The sequence below is a fragment of the Poecilia latipinna genome, unplaced genomic scaffold, assembly GCF_001443285.1.
Source record: "Poecilia latipinna isolate Pla-1442-1.1 unplaced genomic scaffold, P_latipinna-1.0 Scaffold70, whole genome shotgun sequence".
In the NCBI taxonomy this organism is placed as follows: domain Eukaryota; kingdom Metazoa; phylum Chordata; class Actinopteri; order Cyprinodontiformes; family Poeciliidae; genus Poecilia; species Poecilia latipinna.
Genome location: NW_015112686.1, coordinates 338,672 through 355,656, shown reverse-complemented (window position 1 = coordinate 355,656; position 16,985 = coordinate 338,672). Strand labels below are relative to the sequence as shown.

At 38.6% G+C, this 16,985-nt stretch overlaps 2 protein-coding genes and 1 long non-coding RNA gene across 9 annotated transcripts in view; 2 read left to right on the top strand and 1 right to left on the bottom strand.

Annotated features, from left to right (window-relative positions):
• Positions 1-212: 212 nt before the first annotated feature.
• On the top strand, positions 213-8,898 carry LOC106934744 (high mobility group nucleosome-binding domain-containing protein 5). 4 transcript variants are annotated; one of them, XM_015014855.1, is made up of 5 exons: positions 213-770; positions 2,346-2,821; positions 3,163-3,220; positions 4,198-4,965; positions 5,038-5,450. In XM_015014855.1, the coding sequence occupies exons 1-5, from the start codon at positions 492-494 to the stop codon at positions 5,257-5,259; spliced, it is 1,803 nt and encodes a 600-aa protein (XP_014870341.1). In that variant the 5' UTR covers positions 213-491; the 3' UTR covers positions 5,260-5,450. The 4 variants fall into 4 exon arrangements, with proteins under 4 accessions (XP_014870341.1, XP_014870334.1, XP_014870326.1 ...); XM_015014848.1 differs by adding an exon at positions 8,813-8,898 and having other exon boundaries at positions 215-770; positions 4,198-5,264; XM_015014840.1 differs by adding an exon at positions 6,138-6,343 and having other exon boundaries at positions 215-770; positions 4,198-5,264.
• Positions 5,602-6,141, bottom strand: LOC106934878 (uncharacterized). Its single transcript, XR_001421785.1, has 2 exons — positions 5,696-6,141; positions 5,602-5,650 (listed from the first exon to the last, which is right to left on the bottom strand). It is a non-coding gene; the product is annotated as an uncharacterized LOC106934878 (long non-coding RNA).
• LOC106934828 (protein phosphatase 1 regulatory subunit 12B-like) overlaps positions 8,851-16,985 on the top strand; it is a 21,306-nt gene continuing 13,171 nt past the window's right edge. For all 4 annotated transcript variants that reach the window (XM_015014974.1, XM_015014990.1, XM_015014982.1 and 1 more), the window contains exons 1-5: positions 8,851-8,962; positions 10,277-10,367; positions 10,454-10,654; positions 10,762-10,870; positions 13,121-13,236. In XM_015014974.1, coding sequence (XP_014870460.1) covers positions 8,943-8,962; positions 10,277-10,367; positions 10,454-10,654; positions 10,762-10,870; positions 13,121-13,236 — 537 coding nt within the window. In that variant the 5' untranslated portion in view covers positions 8,851-8,942. The remainder of the gene's footprint in view (positions 8,963-10,276; positions 10,368-10,453; positions 10,655-10,761; positions 10,871-13,120; positions 13,237-16,985) is intronic.

Genomic DNA, 16,985 nt, shown 5'->3' with positions numbered 1-16,985 from the left:
TTAAAAACCCCCCCAAAAAAAAAAAAATGGGGGGCGAAACTTTTCACAGTTTTCCCTAAAAAAAATTTTTTTTTTTTTTTTTTTTTTTCCCCCAGCGGGTGAGGATTTTTTTTTTTTTTTTTTTAGCATACTCAATAGAATAAATGTCTAATTTCAAAGGTCATAGAGTATTTATGAGTATGGCTCATAAATAGCGCCATACTCACCGTGAGCAGTGCACATGGCGGGCTACCATGGCGGGGGGTCAGCCACTCCCAGTGCCAGCCAGGCTTCACGCCCCCCTGACAAAAATCACACCGCTCTGTCACGCCTCCTTTTCTTCATCCGACTCCTCTGTGTAGCTTATCGGTTCCGCGACCCCGGTCCGTTTTCACAGCGTCAGAAGTTAGTCAGGGCTCTCGCCGCGGCTGGTCTCTGTTTGACCCGCAGGCTGTTTGGATATCACCTCTGTGCCTGACTGGAACATCGTGTCCTTGACATAAAGGGGGAGAATGACAGCCAAGCACCGAAAAGGGAAAAGCAATCACAAACAGGAGGATAACTTTTTTAAAAGTGAGCTCTTGGAAACAGAAGTTCGCCCCGGTGGGAACAACCACACTCATCTGCTGCTTTTAGTTTCGGTCGTTGTGATCGGATGGGTCGCCGGTGCATGTTTTTTTTTCCAGCAGCACCTAACTTTAACTGACCTAACAGACAGCGTCATGGGCATTCAGGTGAAAATAGCCAAACTGCAGTCTTCTCACGAGGAGCTGAGGCTGTCAAATACAAAGGTAAAAACTTAATATAGTTAAAGCTGGAGTCCTGCTTGCGGACCTGATCCGACTTGCCTTTAATGATGGCCTATTTAATGAATGAACTGCTGTTTAAAATACATGTTTCTGAAAATAGAAGAACAGCCCTTGGGCCACATACAAGCTTTAAGCTGCAGTGAAGAAAACTAAAATATGTAGGACTCTATCAAGTTTCAAAATGCCAGGAGTTTCCTGCTATTTCCAACATACACGCAGCTGTTGATGTTTGTTTCAGACCAATAAGAAGGTCATTTTAGCCAGACTCTGTATCAGATCTTTATATTGTCAATGGAAATAATTCTACTACATTAATTAAGCAGAACAACAAACCTAAAGCAGGGCAGAAGATGCACAAACTTCATAAACAAGACAGCAATGTGCCAAGACTATATTTAGATTGAGATTTCTGATGCCAAACAACACTCTTTGAACACTTGTGTGCAGAATGTGAGTAACAACTAATCAGACAGTTGGGAAATAAAATATTTTGTATTATTAAAATAATGTACAATGTCAGAATATGCATATATAAGGTAGTAAGAACCTAGCAGCTCTGTTGTGTCATGGCTGCTGCGGGCTATATTTCTCTGTACTATGAGAAGTCCAAAGGGAAGACCTCTCTGTGGAAACTTTGCATGCATGAGGCTTGGTCTTTTTCAGCGAGTCCTCTCCGTATGAACAGACTTAGGAATATGCACATTTTGAGGTAAATGTTCATCCATGTTTTCAAAAATTGCAAAGTTTGTTTTACCATGACCCAGATGGTTTCTAAACCAGTTTTTAGATTTTGGTTTTGTAACTAGTAGACTCAATTTAGGAATAGCTCATCTAATCATCTATTCTAGCCAGGCTGCTCTTTTGTGATCCTTTTGAAAAGTCAAATTTTTCATACGGCATTCTTGATTAGAAAATTTGGGGGACTTTTTGGAAAACTTGGAGAAATACACCTGGTAAATCTAATTGTGCAGATCATGCTAGATGGCAACATAAGATGCCAAAGGCAGATTTTAAAATGTCTTCTTTTAATTTTATTTTTGTTTCAGGAGTTCTTGTGAAATCAGCTTTACCTGTAGAGTTGTCATTGTGACATCACCTCTAGTCCCAATGAAACAAATTATTGATCAAGGTTTAAAGATCCTTTATAGTTAAAGTAAATGACTTAACAATTTAACATGTATGAACAGTAAATATGAACTTTTTTTGCTCTGATCTATTAAGTTGGAGACAGCTGAAACTTATTTTGAATTGATCTAGTAGAGTAAATTTGTGATCTGGCACAAATCTGTGTTTCAAAGTCTGCAAACAAAAGTGGCACATCTGTCTTCTGAAGAAGTTAATTAGAATGGTTGGGTTTACATTATCTCAGTTCATAACCTAGAAAATCTTGCTGGATTTGAAGACTTTTTTTTTTACAATTCGCTAAAACCTTCAACTGTTTTCTACCCTCTTCTCTTCTTCAGTGCAAACATTTCCTTAGTATTCCATTTATCTATGGTGGTTGATGAAACTTTTAATGCTTTAGGTCTTTAAGACTATGCGTCTCCTTCATTGCAGCAACATGTTTCAGAGAACGTGAACACACGACTGGCTTCCTTGGAGGAGTCTTATGCACTGACTCAGAAACAGGTGGGCATGGCTTTGGCTATGGCCGAGCAGCTGAAGACATCCGACCTCCCTGCTCAGGTGCTGTCTGTGCACACCGAGATGAAAACCCATCTGGCAGAAGTGCAGCAAGCCACCGTGTCTCTGGAGCAACTGAGCCAGTTGCAGAGCATGCTGACGGGGAAGAGCGTAGAGTTTGAGGACATCAGGATGCAGATGGAGGATTTGGCTGCTCTGGGCAGGGAGCTGTCCCACAAGGTTGAGGACTTGTCTTTGAACTTTGCTGAAGCTGAATCAAAGATGGAAGAAAAGATTGCCCAGGTTACTGCAATGACCGCTACATTGGATGGACAGACCAGTGAGATGTTGAAACTGAAAAATCAACTGGACACTTACCAGGCACAGCTGGTGGAAACTGCTAAACTCAGGTAAATTCTGGGGGGGGAAATGCAGCTTTTTGAGAAGTTGAGAAATCTGCTTCCTTCCTCTCACCCAGAACTTTGTCGACTTAGTCAAAGCCTTCTTTTCTATCACAGTGCATGGATCGCTTATTTGTCTAGTCCATTGTTGGTAGGTCTTGTATTCATGTTGTGAGGCTGCCCCGATCTGTCTAAGCACTTCTGTGATTTGCTCGCCTTACTTTATCGTGTTTGTTAAATGAGCACATTTGGAAAATGACATTTTGACGATTCACACATTTTTAGAAAGTGTAGTCTATCACCACCATCACTGACAACAAGTCTGATAATGGCATTCTTGGATCTTTCAGAGCGTTTCTTGAACGTAAAGGGTCCCAGCTGTTCCTGAAGGCCAGTGAAGAGCATCAGGTAAGCACAGTATATTCCAGTGTGAATAAATATAGCCTACACTCCATTCACAAGATTATCATCTTAGAAACACGGAAACAAAATACTCAAGTAACCATTAGACAAGCCAATGTACGAGTGTGCTTCTGTGGTTCTCCTTTTTATTCTTATTTGGCACTGATGGAGTCCCCTGAAAAAAATATTGATACTCCCTAAACTTTTACTATCTGTCGCATCACAATCACAAACTTCAATGCACTATTGAGATTTTTGGTTATAGACCAACACAAAGTGCTGCATAATGGCCAGAAATAAACAGGGTTTTCAAACATTTTACTCATGCTCTTCATTAATCTGACCTTCATGGAAAAATAGAAAGATTTGCTGAACAAAAGCCAGAAATGTTTCCATTTGTAGTTTGCAACAAGGTAAAGACACAGCGAATCTTTGAAGTAACCTGTGAACTTAAGTTGTAATTGAAGAAAAAAAATATTGTTCTGCACACAATAGACTCGAGGGATGCATAGAAATACACACATACACACCACACTTCATTTGTAAAGAGGAGAAAAAAAAAACAAGACAAAATGGATATTCTCAAGGGGTCTAATTACATTTTATAAGTACCTTTTGTCTGTACAAGCAAACACATTGTTGCGTAGCTTACCAGTTTAGCAAATTTTACAGTTCCAGTAACGGTTGGCTTTTAGCAGATTAACCTTGAGAATTATGCCAGAACAGGCTCGACTCACACAGAGACATCTTCCACGGTCTCCTTACTATTTCTGTACTCTGCCTGTAGGGAGACGTTAATGAGATTTTTCTGTCATTAATTTGAGTAAAGTAATTGCTTGGTACGGCTTCACATTCAAGCTGCAGTCAAACATCATTTCTGAGTCACTGCAATCACATAGCATTGACCGAAACAGCCGCATGTTTAGGTGCTTCTGCGCTGCAGACTTTTCATCTGAAGTAACACTGCTTTTGTCTTGTCTTAGGTGGAAGACCAGACACAGCCTCCTGCTGAGCATCTTGAAAGGAAAGAGGCAGATGACGCTGAGGAAAAAGCAGTGGCCGAGGATGAAGAGGTAACTGACGATGAAGAAGAATTGGCTGCAGTTGATGATGAAAAAGACGAAGAGGCGGCTAAAGCCGCCGCGGAGGAAACGGCAGCTGTAGAAACTGAGGAGGAAGAAGACATTATGGCAGCTGAACAGAACCAGGTAGCTGAAACAAATGAGGAACAAGTAGACAATGCCGGCACGAGTGAAGAAGAAAAAGAGCATGCGGAACTTGATGAGAAGCAAATAGAGGAGGAAACAGAACCTGATGAAGAAAAGGAAGTTGCAGAACGTGATGAGGAAGAGGAGGCGGCTGCAGAACGTGATGAGGAAGAAGAGGAAGCTGCCGAACTTGAGGATCAAGAGGAGGCTACCAAAATCGAGGAGCAATTAGAGGATGTTGTCAAATCTGAGGAGCAAGTAGAAGAGGCTGCTGAACCTGAAACTGAAGACCAGGCACCTGCTGGGGAAGAGGAAGCTCCCACAACTGAGGAAATGGAAGAGGTAGCTGCAGCACCTGGAGAGGAGGACACAGAAAAAACTCCAGAAGACGCACTTCCAGCAGCTGAAGATGGACAGGAACCGTCTTCAGAGAAAGAAGCAGGAGCGTCTTTGCAACAGGAAGAATATGCAGCAGCAGATGAACAACATTCATCTCCTGTTGAGCAGAAAGATGGAGAGATGGAAGAAACCGCTCCTGAAGAGGAGGGAAATGACACGGAGCGTGAAGACTTGGAAGAGGAGGGAAATGACACGGAGCGCGAAGACTTGGAAGAGGAGGGAAATGACACGGAGCGCGAAGAGATGATTGCTGGGTCAGAAAGCAAGACAGATTATGAAGAAAAAGTTCAGGAGGAATCGACAGCCCTAGAGGAGAAACGAGAGGCAGAGACAGAGGAGAATAAAAATGGCAAAGTAAAAGAGATGACTGAAGAGGAGCCACAGGAGGCAGAAGAAGAAGAGTTATCGGAAGAATTTGCTTTTCTAGAAAATAAATGAAGCAAGTAAGAAAATCACTTTTGTGTTCCATAAATTAATTTATTGGACTCAGTAAATTGAAAATCCAATGTCTTGTGATATTATTCACTCCTTGAACATATTTGTTATGTTAGGTTTTATGTGACAGACCAACACAGAGTACTATTTAATGTAAATTGGAAGGGAATAAATATGAGGCTTTCAAACTAAAATTTTGACAAGTATACTATTATTTTATTACATTTAAAAATATTTGTAAGTCCATGTACAAATTGCAAGTTTTGTACTAGCTCTTTAGAAAGATTGCTCAAGCACATTCAGAGTTTCAGCTCGTTAGGGAAACCTTAGATCTCGCCTCATCTCTTTTTGCATTTGGCTCCGTCCATCTTCCCATGAACTCTGACCAGCTTCCCTGAACCTGCTGAAGGAAAATCATCCCCACAACACCATGAAACACGGCTTTTAGTGACTTTCCTTCAAAAACGTCGTGTTTTACTTTTGTCTTCATGATGCTTTTTATTCACCGGAGTTCTCTAACAGACCTCTGATACCTTCACAGAGCAGCTGTAATATTATTGAGATTAAATTAGATAAAAGTGACGATTTATTTATTAGACGATCCCTGGAAGCAATTACTTTAATTGGATGTTCTTTGGCTATATTGGAGTAAAGAGGATATAAATGCAAGGTCGCCCTTTCCATTTTTTTATTTTTTATTTTTTGTACAATATTGAAAACCTTGTTTTGTTTATGTTGGTCTGTCACTTAAAATTGACTAAAATGACAAACGATGAAAAAGTTTGGGTGTGAATATTTTTGTTGTAAGACGGAGACTGAGACTACTTTTGAGAAGATGCCCCTTCTGTTACATTTCTTATGTCCTCTGATCTTTGTTACAGGTCTGGATGATGACTTTTTTTTTTGTTCTTTTGTTAGTATGCTAAAGAAATCCACCAAGAAGAACGTGAACTTTTTCAGACTGTCTACACCATGACAAAATGCCGTTTTTGTTTAGTTTTGTTTGAAGGCAGATGACGTTTGGAAGGCAGACCAAATCAGAGTGCACTGGGCTGGAGTTTAAGTGAAACTAAAAACATCAAAATGATGAAATTTAGTTGTTTTTTTTCTTTATGTTTACCTCTCAATAACAATGTCAAAAGCCTTAATTCATAACAGAGTTACCTTTTTAAAGAAAATGACCCACTCTTCATAAGTCCCACTTTTCCCATCATGTTTCTGCACAACCTGAAAGGTTTAACCAAGTAACATAAAGAAGTCACTGCATAAGCTTTTTTGGTTCAATAAAATCCCATGCGGCTTTCTCTCGGTAATTCAGCTGACAAAGTGGGAGTCATCTATTATATGGATTCATTACACACAGCGTTATGTTTTGCAAGCATTTATTTCTGCTACTTTTTATAATTACGGCTTACAGCTAATGAGAAGTGGAAATCAAATCCCATGTCCTGGTTACGTTTGTTGGAAGCTCTGCCAAACTCTTTATTGGGTTTGCATCACTGTCCTCTCAAGACTGCGTCCCATGTTGTTTGTGCATCTTTTTTTTTTAACCACACTTCTTTCCTTTTATTCAGTTTTTCTTTAATAACCATTAATATATGAACACAGAGTTGATTTTTCTGCTGCTTTAATACATTGCATTCTGTGAACAGCCAGCTTTATTATCATTTTTGGATGCTTTCTTGTGGAGAGAGGTAATGGCTTTCTGCTGAGCACCAATCAGACAGCAGTCTTCACTTCATGACTTCGTACATCAAACGGTGCCCTAAGCACAACGTTACTGTGCTAAAACCTTTTTTTTTTTTGTCTTAGCTCATTTGTCATATGTATGTATATTTTTTTTTTCTTTCTGAAATTGAATTTGGGTTTCCAACCATCAAACTTAACAGAAATAAATACTTGAAAAATATCAGTAAAATGAATCTAATAAAATAGTGGAATTAATTGTAAAGTATTGACTTTGAAATATGACATAATATATTTTACTAAGATGTACATGCATAGTTCAAGTTAGATTTATATCCTCAAGATGGTCAAAGAAATGGATCGACTTATTTCTTCAGCGGTATTTTATAACTTTAGTTTACTGTACAATGGGTAGATTTACTCAGAGTGAATACTGTTTCATGCAGCCTTTAAATGGCACAGTGAAGAAGCTCAGGGACAAATCATTCTTTACATAGATGGCTGTGCGGTCACCGCTGAACTATAGCAACGTTATGATGCCAAACATACTTGAACAAAAGAAGAGCCCAAGATTTTGAACAAATTTTGGTGTGGAAATGAGCTGGTATGAGGCCAGTGCAGGAAAAAAAAAAAAAAAAGGTGACGATGTATCAAGTAGATTAACCACTTCAATTTGCTGTGTCATATCTTTATAGTGTCAGACATTAATTAAAAATATGTCCTGGGTAGTAATATTTAAAGGAATATGAAACGATGGTTTTCATGGTTCCTTTGATTGCAGTCACAAATCTCATCTGCTGTGTTGGAAGTAAAGCCGCATCAGGCTTTTTTTCAGAACTCATCAGGAAAAGCCTATTGATACTGTGAATCCTCACATGACAGTTATTATTTGCTGCACAACAATAATAAGGGCAAAATATGTTACTTTGTGAATTTTTACTGAATCTGTCTGTTTTGGTTTTCTTTGGTATGGTTTCTGTTAATGTGTGTCGGTACCCTCTGTTGTTAAAATAAACCCTCTTTCCTTTTATATACTCGATGTAGTGCTGTTCTATCACATTCATATGCTGAACAGATTGACCTCAGCTTCTCAGTACACAGTTAAGAGTGTCTCATCTGAACATTCACGGTTGGATTTGGGTTTTGGAGGCCCATTTTCCCAAGCTAGTAAGTTCTGGGGTTCCTCCAAACATTGTTCTCTTAATTATGAAAAAGGTGGAAATATTTATTTTAGACCTCTGAAAGCTGGTAACACTTATTCAACACAGATTTGGGAATTATTTGTTTTTGAAGTCCAGAGTTGTTTGAAAAAAGCCACAAATACCTTTTATGTCTTGAGCAAGGCCACCATGTTCCTCTTCGGATCTATACTAAGCTTATATTGTTTATAACTGGCCAAATAAATGCTTTCAAACAAATCCTTCGTACAGGAAATAAGACGTAGTCAGCCATAGCTACAAGACGTTGAGCATTTGAAGAGACGGCGTTGTTACTGGAGCTTAAACTGTTCTACTGGTAATTTTGGAAGTGGGGGTGCGCGTATGTATATGATATGCATGCCTACTGCTAAATATGGTTCATCATCCATCCATAGATATATAATTGAGTATGCCACCCCAGTTTGATATATTATAAACCATATTTAGCATCTTTATTTATTTATTTTTTTATAAAACTATGCTATGTTTTTATTTTTCTCTAAGTCAAGAATATTTTATATTCTTTTATTTTTTGCTTTTAGCTTTCCTTAGCTAATTCCCTGCAGGCTCTCTGTACAGATCTGTCCTGCTGCTTGCCTTTTGAAGTAGACTTGCTTGTATCAGCTGCTCTTAGACAGAAAGTATAAATTGATTGTGTATGCATCATCCAGACAGGAAGCCGCTCTCCCCTGCTCCCTCCCCGTTGTGTAGCCTGCTGCAGAGAGTCATTTTCTCCAGCCTCTCCCTCTCATCACTGCTGCACTATCTCCGTGCCTTAGTCTCTGACCTTCCACAGGAACCATGCAAGCTTTTGTTTCCAGGTACGTTTCAAAAAAAGTGTGAGTCATTCTGTTTTATTCTTGGGTTATTATGTAAACTATTTCACTTTCAGACTTTTAAAAGGCCTGAAGCTCTTTGTCATCAGGCTCATTATCTTAATGTAGTAATTACACTCTTTACTGGTACTGATGGGCTTTTCTTGTAAATAACAATTGTTGGCTTGAGGCTGCACATCCTTAATTAGTTCTAAATACGGAGCTTAAGGGAAGCAGTTTTCCATAGTATGAGCAGTATTTCCTCCAAAATCTGAGATATAGTTTTTAGTCTTTCAAATAATATCTTTGACTTTTCTCTTCTTTTGCTTCGTCATTGTTGATGTCAGCCACAGAACCTGTGTTAGTCTATCCATACTCAAAGCTTTTTTTTTTTTTTTTTTTTCACTTTACAATAGAATCTGCTGCTGAACAGCTTTGTGAAATCTTGTGGTGACTCTGGAACCGAACGATCAATAACTGTAAAAGTGAAGCAGAGGAGTGGCCAAAACACAACCGCAGCTTGTGCTTTTTCAGCCCTTTTCTAGTGTCTGTGAAGGCAGTGGTGCATGATGTGCTTGTCTCTTAGTAGCTGCTGCCAATGCTAAGCTCCCAGTTTATGTAGAATTTTCAAAGACAACAGCAAATCTATTTCTAAATGAAGAGAAAAATAAGAGTTATTTGTTCAGCACAAGTATACATTTCAATAGTTACTCTGCCAACTTTCTCCTTGATATTTTTCTCATTTTTTTCCACTTTAAACTTCAATAATAGACCAAGACTTTGTATTCTAATACTTACGGTTTAGAATACAAGTACTTACGGTTTTCTTTCAACTGTAGCTTTCATCTTTTGGGGGATGCAGTCGTTTGCAAGACTGCAAAACCGGTAATGCTGCAAGTACAAGCAAAGATAATTTGGTTTTTATTCCTATTTGATTTGGTTTCTTATATTTGTTTTAAAATTTGTATGGCAGGATTAAGATATAGAGATAGTGTGTATGTGTTTTTGCAGATATTTCTGATGTTTTAATGCTTAAATGTGGTGTCAGATATGAGACAACTTCTGTAATGTGTATAACACTAAGCAATTTTTTATAAAAAAAAAATTACAAAGCTTTAAAAAAGGTGCATTACATGGATGAGAAATGCAACAATTTCACATTGAAAAGCCTTTGCTGGCATATTTCAACTGGAGTTATAGTTTTCTTGCTGTTCAATTACATATGTCGGGGTTACTTTCAGAAACGCAGCCTGCATCTACAGAAAGGTCTCTTCTACAGTTGTACTTTCTCTTAAACATCTATCTGCTTGTTATTGTCAGGTCATATCTGGCTCCTGTGAAGGATGAAGAAGCAGAATCTCAGAGGAAAGCAAAGTCCCGCCATGCCAGGCAAACTCGCAGGTCAACACAGGTATAAACTAAGTGCTTCACAAGCTCTGGCTTTAATAGATTGTGTTTGACTGCTGACAGACACGAAGCTGTGTGGATATCCCGCAGGGTGTGACTCTCACAGACCTGAAAGAGGCTCAGATGAGCTACAGCCTGTCTCATCAAGACAGAGAGAAGGAGGAAGAAAGCACTCAAGGAAACATGCTGTGTCTGAGAAGAGGCTTTGCAGATGACACAGGAGATCAGGCTGGCCTGACTGAGTCCAAAGAAACGTCTGCGTTTACTCTGAAGTGGACCCAAGTAGACAAGGTAGCCAGAAATCACACCTGAGCTTTTTTGCTGCAGCACTTTATTTGTACATTTTATGAAATTTGGAGTTTCTTAATGTATTTTATATTACTTTCTTACTTATTTAGGAGGGGAACATTGAGAACAGGTTAGAGACTGTTGCAGAATCTCCAAACCTGTCAAATCTGTCTGCATCTGGATACCATGGTTCCCCTCAAAGCAGTAGCTTCTTCAGAGGTAGGATTGAAGTCATTTTATTTATTTTTTTTACTGCTGTTCTTTCATGATAAATGGGGTCACGGATATTTATGGGAAATGAAATGATATGATTATATTACCAATATTAGGGATCAGATGGAAATAATGAATCAACATTTAAACCTGTTTAACATCTTGTGACGAAGTGGTAACCTGTCCAGTCATGAAGGTCTTAAATCCTTCACAGCATTTGATATCATGGAAAATGGATGGAGAGATAATTTAAAGTCAAATCACAGCAGTCACATACATTGTTACTGCAAACTGCTTTTGATATGTATTTCTAACTAATTTTAAATATTCAAATTTGGATTTGTGACATTGTGATTTAATTAAATTAAAGGAATCCATCTACTTAATGTTCATGTTCCTTTCAACTATTGGTTTAATTTTTTTTTTTATCTATAATGTATTTATGGAGGAATTCCACCTCTCTGATATCACATTCTCCTTTTTCAGCAGTTAAAATCTAAGGCAAGCTTATCTGTATAGCACATTTCAGCAACAACGCAATTCAAAGTGGTTTACATGATGAAAACATGTAAATAAATTAGCTAACCATAACTTTACCTTGGATGTTTGGTTTTGGTTTGCTTTAGTAGGATTATTCTCCAGGTGTCTAAAGTAATTGAGACAGTTCTTCTGTCTCAACTGGAAAATTCAAGGTTTTACATTCAAAAACTAAATCAATGTATTTAAGTGATGGGAGATAAAATGCATTTATATAGTGCTCTTCCAGTTTTACAGGACACTTGCAGTGCTTTTTTATTTACACTTCTCACACATACAAAGACACACAAGGTTTCAGATTGGTAGACAATGTGAAGTTTAGTGTATTCCCTAAGGAGACTTTGACATGCAGTCAGGGGAAGCTGAGAATGAACTCACCAACTTCCAATTGCCAGGCGATTTCTCTCCCATGCTGTTCTGCAGACGCCTCAATAAAAACAGAATTGTCTTAGTCTGTAGTCTATCTGTGCTCTAAATAACTTCCTCAACTTCAGCTGCTGGTGTTGCATCAGCAAGCCACATTGCTCCTGTGTTAGAATTATGGAATCCTGGTCTATTTTTGTGGCTTAATACATTTTGCAGTTAATCTAATTTGCATTTGATGTTGAGCCTGTTTGTGCACAGTACTTTTATTTTTCACATTTTCTGAAACAGGTTTAACTGAGTTAACTGTCTGTTCATAGAATGCTCTTCACGCTTTCTTGTTAAGATGCATTTTCTAGGGGTTTAATCTTGTCTATTGTTGCCAGGTGGTGAATGTTCTGTGTTGTGCTTTTGTCTTCAAAATAGACTTTGATAATGACGGGGCTAATTCGATTAGCTGTGAGCAGGAAAGGGAATTTTCTACAGAAGAGCTGCCTTTGATAAACAAAGACACGAGATCCTAATATGCTTCTAAACTGTCCCTCCAATTTACATGTGAAACCTTACGGTCACTAAGATCTGCATAATGCAGCAGTATATGGGTAGGGAGCTCCCTTTTGTCATGGTGGTGAAGAATGAGGTCAGCCAAAAGGCTAACTTCTTGATTTACTGGACCGTCTACATTCTGACCCTCACCTATGGCCATGAGATATGGATCAGGAATGAAAGCACAAGATCTTGGATACAAAACACCGAAATGAGCTTCATCGTTTGGCCAACTGTACTTAGGATCCCGAAAGATGAATGTCAGCGATAAGACAATGAACTTCATCATCGGGGGCAAAGAGGTCAACTACTTCTCCTCACCGAAAAATGGTTTCCTGTGTTGAGTGGGGCATCAGATAAGGTTGCTTCCCAGGTGGATTTATTTTGAAGATTCTTCAAGTATGCCTCCTGGGAGAGCGGAATATCTGGGTTTCCTTCCTAGCCTTGTTACCACAGCGACGCAATGCTGAATTAGGACGGATGCATTTTTACCTTAAGCTTACATTCTTGTTAAATTGTGACTTCCATGTCTTATGGATACTTAAAATAGCAAAATTTCAACTGCCCAAACAGGCATGCCCTACATGTTAATGTTACTACACATCCACAGCATGCAAGACAAACAACAAAATTTACAAGATACATCCTGATGTCATTTTTTGGTTTGGGGTGTTCTCAAGTCATTAACTGATTCTGTTTGGATAAAAACAGAATCAGTTAATTCTGTTTTATTTCATAAAATGGGTCAAAGATCTCCAGCAGCACAACATTTTGTTGAAGAAAACGCTGTGAATACATTTTTGTGTGCAGTTGGTGAAACGACATGGAGAGATGAAAACCAGAATCCAGTTGAAGATGCAGCACAGCTCACATTTTCTACAGAGCTCCAGCAAAGATATATCCGCTGTGATGCTGAGGGCACAGAGGTGTGTGAAAATCCTTCATCAGATTTCACTCTTATACTAACCAGGAGAAAGATGAGTCGAGTGTTGGTTTACCACTAGATGGAGCCAAAAGTACATTTGTTTTTCTTCATAATTTTTCCAGAATTTTTAGCAGCCGTTCTGTCTATATGCAAAAGTACTTCAATTCTTAAAGATTGTCATTAAATGATCAAAATATTGTAATATGTAATATTTCTAATAATCTCTAGAGGATATGTTTCTTTTTTTTCCCCCCCCACAGACACACAGAATCTATTCTGAACAAAATCAAACTTCACCATCATTGTTCTAACATTCTGTTTCATCCTCCTTCAAAGCTGCAATTTTCTTAGATCTGTGACGCAACATTTTTGTAATTTTAGACGTGTGTTCTGAGATTTATTCAACTAGAAAAGCTGGTTATTATCTTGTTGGCAGACATAGCAGGAGAACCAGCCTCCCACTCCCTCTAAGTCACTTTGCTTCTTCACATCACATGGCCGAGGTATCTCAGCATTCCATACCTTATTGGGCAAAACTGAGATGCTCTCTGCTTGGTCTTAGCTTTGGATTCAGAAGGATTTACTTTATTTCAATCTTTCACTTTTTGACTGATACTCTTTTCTCTCCACCTGCCTACTTTACTTGAAACAACCTTCAGGGGAAGCGGGGAAAGACACGCGGCAAAGGTCATCAGGTCAGGCCCGGGATTCGAACCTGTGACGTGGGTGGTGCTTTACAACAGCACACACTCATCGGTATTTTCTTTAACAAAGAAACCGATCGTGAGTTCCTTGCATGCAATGTGTCATGAATGTGATGCATTGCATGCAAAAACAGAAATTTTGTTTGAGCTGAGTCTAGCTCAGAACTTCAGCTGTCCCCCCGCTTCTGGAATCTGAAACAGAGATCTATTGGTAACATGAGAGCATTACCAAGTGAACTATATCTGTCTGTGATAATCATCCAGAGCGGTGAGGTTCCATGACAGGCTGCCTATTACCGGAGCCAACCTCTACGTGACTCTTTGATGATATGAACAGATTTTCCACTGATTTAACGACTCTGAAAGAGTCAAGTACAGAGCAGGGCATCTAGGAGATTTCTGCTGCTCGATAGTGACGCCCAGGGCCAGCGGTAATATGCCTATCGCCGCAGTGCAGAATCATTTACAACAGGACAGAAATTTGATCTTGCTGGTAGTGGCTCAACCTTCACTATGACATTTGCTCCAGTGCTCCGTTTATTTTTGGTAATCACTAAGTTTCAAACGCTGTATAATGTGAAGGTAATGCACTAAAGCTGTGTTTCAGACAAGGGACAATTCAATATAATTTCAATGTGAGATTCCAGCGCAGGTTCCAGTGGAGTTCAATGCCTCACCATCAATTTAGATAATGCAGTGTATCCTTGATTAATGTTGTCGACTAAATATTCTATATTTTATAGAATATTTTATGACATATTAAATATTTTAATCTGTGAAAAATTAAATAGTTTACTGCACGTACTAAAGGTGCCCGAACATTTTAAAGGGGCCTCTGATAAAACACACAACTTTTTGTTGCACTTATGTTGTTTGTCATAAAATAAGAGCAGCTACATATTTAAATGACTAAAGACAAAGTTCATCATGTACTTTTTTTTTTCTCTCACCAACATGAAAAATATTAAATGAACTTCACCTATGTAGGCTATTTCATATTCATCTGACAATTGAGCCACTGTTTCCCCCTGGCTGTTTTCTTTACGTTTTGTATGACTTCTTTATTTTCAGGTTATAATTGCACAGTAAAAAAAGACCAATGAAAATATTGAGATTTTTTGCTATTTTATTTGTTAAAACTCAAACTTGGAATTTTAAATCACATGTAAAATGACACTGTGTCATACCGGATCAATGAAAAGTTAAATTAGTTATATCTCTTAATATTCACTAAAGGTGAATTAACTCATTTTTAATTCACCTTCTAGAGGAACTCACTGCTAGTGCAACATCCCGAAGCTGAAAGTCACATTACATGTTCTTTGTTAAATTACGAACTTGCATGAATCTGTTGTCTCTCATTTCTCGCCCATCTTTTTTCTGTTTTCTTGATTTTAGCTTGTGCTTTTGTTCAGATGGTTCCTTTCATGTCAGACTTTCTGTTTAATTCCCCTGAGCAAAGATAAGAGACTTTAGGAAGAGCAAGGAGCTGTGAACCTCTCTATAAGAGGAGGAGTGATATGGTTTCAACAAAAATAGGGGAAGAGTGAGAAAGCATTGCAGACTTTTTTATTTTGTGAAGCATTCAGTTGGCTTTCTTGCAAAGAATTTGGCACAAAGATAGCTACCTGCCTCTCTTTCATTCTTTACAAACACTTTTTGCTAATTAAAGCGCAGAGGAGCACTCTTTCCAACTAACCTGAACTGCAAGAGTCAGTGAATCATATCTGTTAGGATGACTAATTGTTTTTCCTTGGCCTAGAAAAATGTTGTGCTTGCACATGAGAATCCAAAGAAATTGTGGAAAGAGAGTACCTAATGCCATGGTTCTCAACTTATCTAGTGGTTACGGAGGTATTAATAGCATTAGTGATACTCAGAAGAAATCTTGATATCAGTGCTGTTTCCAACAGATTGTTCAAGCACCTGAATCGCAATTTTAAAGAGAAACAAATCAAAATACACGGCTATGTAGAGATCTCGCAGTGTAAACTAAAACCGAATAGTAGTGGCTACTTGTTTGTATGAAACAGATGAAACTGGATTAGTCCAAGTTTTAGTGTAGTACAGGTTTAATCTGTCGGTCAGAAAAAAATGGATTGGAAACTGTAGTTTTTACTACGATGCTTTTAGTCTTTATACTAAGCTAGGCTATAAACAAGCTCCTGACTGAAGGTCTGTTAGATCATGAGAACGCCACATGTTGCCCCCCACTACTCCTGAAAACACTGCAAACTATGTGCAAAACATGGACAGAAAACTGTATTTGTACAGCAGCAGAATTCAAACATTTTACAGGAAAATATAGGAACAGAGGCGAAGCTAGTGACATTAACATGTCCCCAGAGCTAAATGAGAGCATCTGACATGAGTAAAAGTGGGCACAGCCTGAAGCCTTGAGGAACCACACATGTGATTGATTAGATTTTTAATTTCCAAATGACACAGAGTAGTCGTGGTCTGCTAAATCTAATCTAGAGGGGTATCAAATAGTTTTGTCCACTTTTTTCCAGTATACCAGGATTAAAAGCTAAGAGAAAAGCACTAAAAATACAGCTTTTCTAATGAAAGATAAGTAATTTGTTTGATACTCTGCTTTTTAAATAATTCTTGAGAAAACATCAGGTTAGAAGTTGCCCCATAATTACTTATTATTTATGCATTGAAGTTATCGTTCCCAAGATGGAACAGTGTTTATGTTTCATCCAAGCTGAATTTAAAACCGAACTGTGAAAATAAAGTCAGCACTGGGGTTTTTCTTCACAGTTTTCGGCCTCAGATCAGGCATATTTTATGAGGAGGAGACATGTCATGAGTGCTTTGTGTTAACATCGTGGAGCACCAACAACCACTCTCCGTCCATGTGTGCAGAGCAGGCATGCACTCAGCACCTCCAGGCTGCTGATGGCTCCTCAGGTAGTGGTTGCCCTTTCTAGAGGAACATAAGCTGCCACAGCCCCCTCCTGCATCTGGCCTTGTGCTCCACCTACCCTCTTATCCCCATTCACATCAGTGGACAATTTTTAGCCCCCACTGCCGAGTTTGT

What these genes read in the sequence shown, in the direction of transcription:
- LOC106934744 (XM_015014848.1), top strand. Translation starts at nt 492, where the DNA reads ATGACAGCCAAGCACCGAAAAGGGAAAAGCAATCACAAACAGGAGGAT. An exon ending in TGAGGCTGTCAAATACAAAG is followed by an intron (nt 771 to 2,345) that starts GTAAAAACTTAA and finishes CCTTCATTGCAG; the next exon opens with CAACATGTTTCAGAGAACGT. An exon ending in GTGGAAACTGCTAAACTCAG is followed by an intron (nt 2,822 to 3,162) that starts GTAAATTCTGGG and finishes TGGATCTTTCAG; the next exon opens with AGCGTTTCTTGAACGTAAAG.